This window comes from Oculina patagonica, chromosome 1 (assembly GCF_052425735.1).
Source record: "Oculina patagonica isolate OP01 chromosome 1, crgOcupat, whole genome shotgun sequence".
In the NCBI taxonomy this organism is placed as follows: Eukaryota; Metazoa; Cnidaria; class Anthozoa; order Scleractinia; family Oculinidae; genus Oculina; species Oculina patagonica.
This window is the reverse complement of record NC_135758.1, coordinates 20,169,652-20,179,426: the sequence shown is the minus strand read 5'-3', so window position 1 is coordinate 20,179,426 and position 9,775 is coordinate 20,169,652. Positions and strand designations below refer to the sequence as shown.

The window sequence follows — 9,775 nt, the reverse complement described above, 5'->3', positions numbered from 1 at the left end:
GGGGACACTCAGTTAAAACAGGTGAAGAAAGGAATACAAATGCTTACCTGTTAAGAGATGAAGTCACACTGGAACAACTGCTGTTTTCTTTGATATTCTTCAAATAAACGCCAAATAACCATGCACTGAATATTTGGAAGTAACACGTACAATATGACTGGACATAGCTGCGAGAAAATGCTGGTTGCCTTGGACTACTAAACAACGTCTTTGCTGCTATTGGTTTGCGCGCGGTGAATAAGTTTTCCAATCAAGAGGGTCTGAATGGAGTTAAGTGTTTAGTGTTATTTGCCCATAATTTTTAGTGTTTGCTTTTACATTGGCCAATTTTTTAATGTTTACAGTTTCCGGAGAAAATAGTGTTATGTGTTTGGAAGGTTTTTCGTGAAAAATTTTAGCATCGTTAATTCTTATCTGCTCTTCAAAAATCTGATAAAATCGCTCATGAAGTAAGAGAACATTTTCGGATTTCACCTCGGACATCCTCGCTAGTCTTCGGAAAACTTCGGAAATCTTCGGAAAATGGCCAAAAACTTCTTCATATACTAAACAAAATAATGTTGGCTTTTTGGATAAAAGTTACTGTTACAGTGAATTTTTTTGCTGTTTGTGTTAAAATGCCTACATGTTTCATGCTTACATGGTACAGAGCCAAACAATTAACTGGTCAGTGTTATTGAGGTACCCCCATTCAGACCCTCAGTGGTACAGCAGCGATTATCGTAGGCCACGTATTTACAGTTCCCGTTTGTTCTCTTTTTGTAAGGACGCGAAATTCTTTTATTATATAGCTGGTTGCAATAACCGTTTCCGAGTAACGTTTTGCCTTTGTTTCAATGTGAGGCCTGATAGAAAACCATGCATTACCATTTCGATCTCTATTCAAGAAATAAAAAAAACCGATCTCCTGAGATAATAAGTAACGCGCCTTCGTTAAATTGCTGTCGTTTTCGCCGTCTTTTATTGAGCGCCCTTTTAGTATTCATATTATCCATTCATCTCGGTTGTTGGAGTAGCCCAGAGTAAGCCTAATGACTGGGAACAAAACCAAGAAGACAACTGACCTTATTATGAACTGAATGTCACCTAGTAACTGACTTTAAAGCAAGAAGCGCGCGTTTAAACACGGCACAAACTTAAATATAATTAACAACTATTCATCGAAGTGAAGGTGGCTAGTCATGAATAAATACTCACCACTAGCCATCGACACTTAGGTGACTAATTCAGTGAGATAATATACCCCGAAAGGATGATTTTTGACTAGTTTAGTTCCTGTCAAGGATTACAATTACTCGCAAAGGATAATTCGGAGTTTGAGTAGCGCGCGCCAAAAACGCTATCCACTGTTTTAGTGTATATTAATAAAAACTACTAAAATAAAGAGTAGTGGAACTGGATCATGACTTATGTTGCAAAATAAATGAGAGGGATGTCGTATGGTTACGAGTCTTGATATATAAGCTAGATTGAAACTTTTCTCCTCTGACAATCGCTGTTTCGTTTTATAATTTTTTTCTTTGACAACTAGGATGGAGTCTACATGCAAGTGTTTATACAAAACGTTCCGTACCATGGTCGCTTGTTTAACAACAATTATCCTGCAAGTTAACTAATAAGACTCCCCATGACCACAATGAACAAACAAGCATTCTGCCAGAAATTATTTATTCCAACAATCTTAAACAAAGGTTACAAAAATAACTGAAAAAAAATCAATACTACGAATATTTTGTGTCACGCTTATATATGGATAGAAATATAGTCGTACTAATGTACTCTTACTGCATGGCACTTTTGTCATTAAAAAATTTCAAAAACCCTCTTCAAAATAAACCGCAAAGCCCTTTAGTTAAGCCTTATTATGTTTCAGGCCGAGCATACTCTAAATGCCTTTAATATAGCAAATTTCGTGGATTGTAAGATGAACGATATTACGCCAAAATTTATGTTCAGAGACGAACAGTTTTGCTAACAAAGCAGGTTTTGACAGCATCTGTAATTAACCTTAAGTAGTCAAGTTATGGTAGCATTCAACACAAGGTTTCGTTTCTAACATGTTAGTTACTGGCACAGATCCTTCTTTTATCAAAATTACCAAAAACTTATTCAGAACTTCTTACGGAATACCACATTGTCTTAGCAGTGTCTCACTATTGTGATCATTTGAATTGAAACAAGAGATCCACAAGAAGCTACAAAACAATGAACAACAACCCATACCGGACCACAGTTACTATACAACAATTGTTTCCCGGTAACAAGTCCATTTCGATAAACATTTTTCTCACCAACTTTAAAGCCTTTTGCTTTACTTTCTTTGGTGCGAAATTCGTAAAAATGAAAAGCATTGGGGAAATTACAATTTGTTCCGTGCCATGAAAGGATTATATGTGAATAAAATGTATACTTCTGTTTTCTTGCTTACAGGTTACTTTTAAGATATATTTTGATCACATTTAAACTATTTCGAATCACATCGATTTCACTTTTGTAACAATAGGGTCTGGACTGGAAAAACTAACAGCTGACAAAGGCCCTGAACTTTCAATGACAAATCTGTTGCGCCTATCCCTTTCCATCCAAGCTGTCAGTTAACAAACTGAATACAGACACTTACTAATTTTCACTGGCAATAGCCTATTGTCAGAAAAATGACCCCGAGAAGTTCAATGAGAATTAACGCTAAAACAGATTTCACGCAAACTACGACGGTGGCGGCATGAGGTATGGCTCTGCAGGTGAATTATACGTCTTGGTAAACTTCTTAGCCTTCCTCTCCAGAACGACAACGTAAAATGGCCAAATCCTTGATATCGTGAAGAACGTGAACAACGAAGGAAAACGTTCCTTGTTGATTTCGGTTTGAATGTGTTCTTTCATATTAAGCTAGAGAATAGTTCTGATGCGGAGAAACAAGATGATGATCGCCAAGGAAAAAATTAATAGAGATTGTCCACAGCCTTTCCGTCGTGGTTGCGTGAATTCCCTATGTTACAACTACACACTGATCAAGACCCTCTAAAAACCGAACTTAAACATTGCAAAATCAGTTTAAAATTAAGCCATGCACTCTTTAATCTTTTATCTTGGGTATTGGTAAATATTGTAGTAGTCTCCATGTAGTTTCGTATTCCACGCCTCCGTTCAGCCTTGGTCGTGGTTTATCTGGTGAACGACAAAAAGCAAGTGCTATAATAATAAATAGTTTGCCAAATGAAAAAAAAAAACAGGTAAAAGCAGTACCTACAGCTACAACTTGTTAAGGAGAAGGCGATAGTAACAGTTATCTATTTTGTCATGCCTGCTCTTCGCTCGCCTCCATCTCGCCATCCCCCCCCCCCCCCTCCATCGGTACCTTTGCAACTGTCGTCGATATTATTTCACTGCTTTTTCAATTCCCAACCAGTAACTTTTGAATTACCAACACTGCCAAAAAAAAATCAGCTTTAAATTTCTCCTTACAATATCAACTAATTGGGAAGTAAACAGATGAGGAGAATGAAGAAAATCATCGACATTAACTAGGAAGTACGTGATGGGTATCCATCGGTTAAGACCTTGGAAACGAAAGAATTAATTGTTTACTGTGATTTAATTCGCAATGCAATTCTTATTATTGATATCGAAAAAGCATAACCGTTTCTAACGAGCATTGAGCCTACCAAACAGGCATTTTGTTATAACAATGTAAACACGGTCATGGGGCAATGATGCAAAAGCTAAAACGAGTTGGAAAGAAATCGAAATTGCTTGTCTACATAGAAATGTACCAGCTGTCTCAAATTCACCCTTGTGCTTTCATTTTAGATCTAAAAGCTGGAAAGATACAATTCACCTACCTCTAAAGCTTCGCATCGCCTCCATCTTCGTCGTCACTCGCGCCGTAATTGTCTTCTCCTCCCATTTCCTCCTCAGTGGGTGTGGCTTCATACAAAGGGTTTGTAACCGCTGGGGCACCACCGACTCCTGTCAAATTGTATGTTGACTCATACAGTGGGTTTACTATTGCGCCAGCACTGCCCATCCCTGTAAGGCTAGCTGATTCAGACAGTGGATTTCCATTTTCTTTGGTACCACCTTGATATGTAAGACCTGCTGACTCGTAAAGTGGGTTTGCTGCAACCATTTCAGCCTCAGGTGTAAACACTGAGAAAGTTGTCTCCATTTCATTGTCTGGCGATACTGGATTGTACGTGCTTTGATCATTTTGACTGTCGTTAGCGTTTTTTACTAGATGATAAAAGAATACACATGTAAGACAGATAAGGAATAGGGAATGTTCATTTGCCCAAGTTTGTTTTTCTCTTCTTTTTTTGAGCCAAGGCAGCTTATCGGCAAAATTATCAATTCTAAAACAAGAGTTTTGGAGATAAATATGAAGTGCAATGTCAAAAAATAAATCTGACTCAACATGCCCCACCTAGACTAAGAAATACAAACACTCCTTTTTATTTACTTCTGGTGTCACAGGACTGAAACAAAGCAGTAAATGAGCCAATCAAACATCTATCACCCTGACGTAAAGCTATGTTCAAAAGCAATCTGCGCTCGAAGTTAATAGCAGAGTTTTGTGAAAATCGAGGAAAAAAGACAAAAACCTATACTTACAATGTGACATCTCGGTTTCCTTGCGACGCATCTTTGTGATTGTCCTGAAAACAGAAAAAGACACATCGTTAACTTTGCCCATGCCAGTTGTATTGATTGATAGTATTTAAATAAGGCAGATTTACAAATGGGGTGTGAAAACTTGTATGAGTTTATCATTTGAGACCAACAAAAAAACTTTTATTCCACCTTTCCAACCCAGTCTGACGACAAGCGTACAGCAAGGTAAATTATGCATCAGTACTCTCAAAACACCACCATAATATTACAAACCTCACTGAGATAACTACAGCAACCATTATGTATAACAAGTATGGCTAAGGCTTTTCGGAGGAAAATATAAACCCGTATTTTAAAATTCCTGAAACGTTGCAACTGATGAGAATAAGAGGGGTAATTTTAAACGGTGAGAGGTATTGCCTTAAAGCACCTTCAAATTCTCAAAATAAGAATTAAAAGAAATGTATGGCAGTCAGAAAGAGGACTTGAATATTTTAAGGATGAGACAGAAAGGGTTAAAAAGGCATTCAGAAACAATTTTTGACATTTTTGTTTGAAAAAGTTGGAGATGCCTTTACGAGACGAAATGGCACCTACCTTTTACTTTTCTTTTTATATCTTTTGATGCCACAGGAGACTACAAAAAGTACTATCACTAAAGCACTGCACACACTTATTGTAGTTATGATCCATGTGCTCTGATCGGCCCTCAGGTTCGACGCAATCAAGATCTTCGTTGTTGTTTTATCGCGAGACGCTAACAGAGCCCCACCCGTGGGATTTCCCAGTTGAATCCAGACCACACTCTCGGGCGCCTGCCTTCTGTCATTGTCTACATTCAAAACGAAGGAGTCATTCCACTGGCCATCTGTCATGGATACCTTCCCGGATGTTGGCCATATCAGATCCAGGCTATCTGATGAATCATTTCCATACAGCGACCATTCCACTGTGATGTCACCTTGGGAACCTTTGGATCTCCGAACAAGAATTTCCAGTTTGGTAACTGTCATCCTACGCAAGACTTCTATGTGCCCATTTGTGCTGTAAGCTACCAGCCAAAAATAAAAAGTAAACGCAGGAAACATCATAATTATTTAACATCTTTTATTCAAAAAACGACTTTTTTTAGGTGGATTGAAAACGAATCATTCACTATGCAATAACTTTTGCCGGCCGCATGATTCCTACTAACACCCGAATTAACATATATTTATAAATAATACGCAGTTTTTTCTCTTATCTTCTATTATGGTTTGTTATGCCGTAGTGATCTTAACATGCGAGTCACCCGCCACCCATGAGATTTCTTGTTCGCAGGGTATGGTGAAAAATTCGCACTGTAATGCAAGAGGAATTGTTTTCAGGAGAACATTAGTACAGTCCCTGAACTCTCCCTTCCGCGCGACTTTTATAGGGGCTGAACCCAGGCGCGCGAAGAGAGAGTCCAGGATAACTTGCATGCGCATGCGCCAGTTTTCCCCCAAAAATTGGGGGAAAAACCATATTTTGCAGCCCTTTTGAAAACGCGCGCGCACAGATGACGAGTTCAACTACGCGACCGTGTACTAAAGCAGGATCCCCGGAATAACTTTAAAAAACTTTGTAGTCAGTGTCTACTTAAAGCTAACTGCCAAAACAAAAATCGCTATCCGTCAACTATTCCTAATATTTTGAAGCTGTTTATTGAATTGCTTTTGGATGCAATTGAGCACAGTTTTTTTCTTGCATTTATTCGCGCGCTCGGTCGCGTAGTTGAATTCGTCATTTGAGTGAGCATTTTTAACCTAGTGCGCGCGTCCCAAGCAAGTGACACCACGCTCCTCGCTTCTGATTGGCTCGTTCTGAGCATACGCATGCAAGTTATTCTGGACTCTCTCTTCGCGCACCTGGGTTCAACCCCTATAAAGGGCGCGCGGAAGAGAGAGTTCAGGGACTGGACTAGGGGAACATTGGCTTTTATTGTTGGATCTCCTGGGGTATTTAAAACGTATAAAATCGACTTTGTTGTTGTCACGTAACAGTCTTGCAACTGACACACCTATGGCCCCCGAACTTCCGAATTGGAATTTAGAAGTGTTGGTTTTTGTAGAGGTAGGAAAACCGGAGATCCCAGAGAAAAACCCTCGTATGTTAAATTGTAACTCCGACCACGAATTCAATTCTGTAAAAAGGAAAAAAAATTGAAACAATGCTCTGCTTTTCTACACAAACCACATAAATAAAAATGCCCCAACATTCATTTCTTCTCTTACCTAAAGCTATCAAATCAAGCTTGAGTCAAAACATCCATACGCTAAGCTATTATTCAGCTGATAATAATATATTTAAAATAGACTTATCGTTAAATACTTACTTGAGTGATTTTTGTCAAACAGAATTAAGCCATTCTGTGCAAAGAACGAAAAAAAGAACGCAAACTGAGTCAGGTGACAAACGTTCACTTCCAGAAGTTTCATCGAGTGGTTCACGTGACTCCAAGGTTCTGGACAAGTGAGGGCCGCGTCGAACCTATAAGTAAAAAAACAAGCGAATTATGATCATGAACCTGATAAAGCTTCATAAAGTCACTTAAGTTTACCAGTGCTTAAAAAAAGAATTATTTTAAAAGAGACACAACCAGTTCCGTCTAAGGTCTCGTCCATACTAACCCGGGTAAATTTGAAAACGGAAAAATTTGATGAGCGTTTTTGAAAAGCCGTTTCAGTGTGGACGGTTGGCCCAACCGGAGAAAAAAAGATGCGTTTCAAAGTTACCCGGGTCGGTGTGGACGGGGCCTAAATGTACGCAAATACTGGCAAATGGGAAAACAACACTACAATGTCAAGTTGTAGTTCTTACCTTCCTTTAGCATTAGAAACGGCTGTCTTGTATTCATGCATATAACGAGATGCAAACTCTTTACTGATTTTGTGGCTATGGGTTTTTCTGTCATTTTTACTCTCGTCTGAGTCATGGTTCAAGCCATCAAGTTTCCAAAACAAAATGTGGATAGTTTGCTTTAGGACATTTATTAGCCGCTCTTGCTTTTAAGAACGACAAACTGAGCATTAAGTGGAAGTTATTAAAACGACGTCTTTAACTCTTAGGCTCATAAAACCTTAACGACTGGCCTACAATAAATTTCACATTGTCTACAGAAAGCAAACTCAGGAAGACGACAATGTACAAGTACAGCAAGTTTTTGAGTAGCGCTCAGTAATTAACTTCACGTGCTAGTCAGAACAGCGTAACGCCTAATACTCCGTTTTTACGTTGTGCTGGTTTGTAGATGAGCAAAAGATGAGAGAAATCAAGTTTTCAACTTCTTCAACAAAATTAAGATTTTGCTTTTATTTTCGCGACCGTCGTTCGTGATAAAAGTTGCTTTCATAACCATATAACGATAGGTGTCATTATCAAAATGCCTGAAAATTCGGCTATATGCTTTTCAGTGATCAGTTCAAATCAACAAATTTAAAGACACTTACCAGGTCTCATTTTTCGGATCCCACAGATAGAGCACAGGGTCTATGTCTTCTTTTGTGACTTCATTATTGACATGCTCTTTGTTGGCTTTAACCAAGTTATCCACGTCATAGAACATAGCGAGTTTGATTGGCTTAGCGAACTTGAAACCTTCCTGCACTGTGTCACTTTCTGGATCCAAAGCTTTTATCTGGAAACTGTAGTTTCCCAGCATAAATTGCTGTTTTGATAAAAAAAGTGAAACATATAAATCATTAAAGATAAAAAGGATTTCACGGGAAAACAGTTAGAGTGAACTGCGAAGGGTGAAAGGTGCATTACTTTTTGCTTGCGTCTAATTAAAACTAAAAGAGACACATAAATAGCTATTGGGCAACTGGTGTACTGAATTGCATCCGCTTTTAAAGGAATGAAAAAAAAAATAGTCTGAAATAAAATTGTTGTTAGTTGCAGACGACAAATAATCATGACTACAGGTTAAAAGGAACCTCGAAATAACATATTTCAAGCAAGAGGGAGGTTATAATCAGTCAAATAACATTAGAAAAATAATAAATTAAGTTTTTTATGTGTATTTCTATGAAATATTCTAATTGAAAACGTAGAAAAGCATTAATTTAATGTAGACCTCTGTCTTACTAGTAGGCCATAATGTTTTTTTACCATTAGTTGGAGAAATGTTTTTCCCTACGTGTTCCCTTCTCTGATTAGTTCTTTTGTTCTCATTACCCGCACCTTGACTTTGTGTTAATGTTGTGAGAAGACATTAGGTTTTGATCAGTGTTAGTTTTCAAAAGTGGTTAAAAGAACATATCATACTACCATGAACAGAATATGCCATTTCCGAGAACCTTTTGTCTATGTACTGTTTTAAAACAGTGAAAATGTGCTTGATTTGCACCGAAACAAAAGAACTCGAAAATGGCCCATTGCCATTAGTCAGTGAGGAAGGAATATTAGCAAACAAGCCAGAAAAAACAGCTTTATCGAACAGTTGTCCGTCTCCACAAAAATCTAAGTTTATTTTTTTATGTACCAGCAATCCTACCTTTGGTTTTGTCTTGCCCGGATTACTGACAGGACCCTCCACAGTTTTGTTTTTGTTCAACGTCTTTTCATCCAAGCTGTAACATCGTAACTTCACTTCCTCTTCGACTGCTCCCTCAGGTACAGTCAATGTCCCGTATGTCTTCCCGACGCCTCCATCTTCACGAGTTCCATCGTCGTTTACATTAACCGTGTCAAAGAAAAACGAAGCTTTTGATGAATTGTCGAAGACATATTCAGACTTGCCAACAACTATTCCGTCAGATGATAGCCAATCCGACAGCAAACCAGCTCCGTTTGTTGCTCGAACAGTTGCGTAGTATTTTTTCCCGACTTCGAGAGCACCATCCTTTACCTTAGCACGCCATATGGTGTTGTTGATAACCTCTTCAAAGTCTGATACGTCTACTAAATTAGGACCAGTTCCCCATGCCACCTCGTATGACGTCACTCCACTGTCTGGGTCGCTCGCAAAGAAGTAGGCAAAAATTATGTCCACAAACACCTGTCAAATAAAATAAATGGGCTATTTCATAGTTCCTCTTTGCCTCTTTTTCGAAACGATTCTACGTGCAAAACCATTTAATTAAAAATTAGTTTGATTTGTATGAACATGGACTTGTTGGTTAAACTCATTTTCATATGAATG

The 9,775-nt window shown here is 38.3% G+C and overlaps 1 protein-coding gene across 1 annotated transcript in view; it reads right to left on the bottom strand.

The window, feature by feature from the left end:
* Nucleotides 1-1,651: 1,651 nt before the first annotated feature.
* The window catches only part of LOC144661314 (uncharacterized), a 37,795-nt gene continuing 29,671 nt past the window's right edge, over nt 1,652-9,775 (bottom strand). Inside the window, 7 exon segments of the mRNA XM_078522038.1 lie at nt 1,652-3,168; nt 3,843-4,233; nt 4,612-4,655; nt 5,209-5,662; nt 6,968-7,122; nt 8,082-8,299; nt 9,128-9,631. Coding sequence (XP_078378164.1) covers nt 3,845-4,233; nt 4,612-4,655; nt 5,209-5,662; nt 6,968-7,122; nt 8,082-8,299; nt 9,128-9,631 — 1,764 coding nt within the window. The 3' untranslated portion in view covers nt 1,652-3,168; nt 3,843-3,844.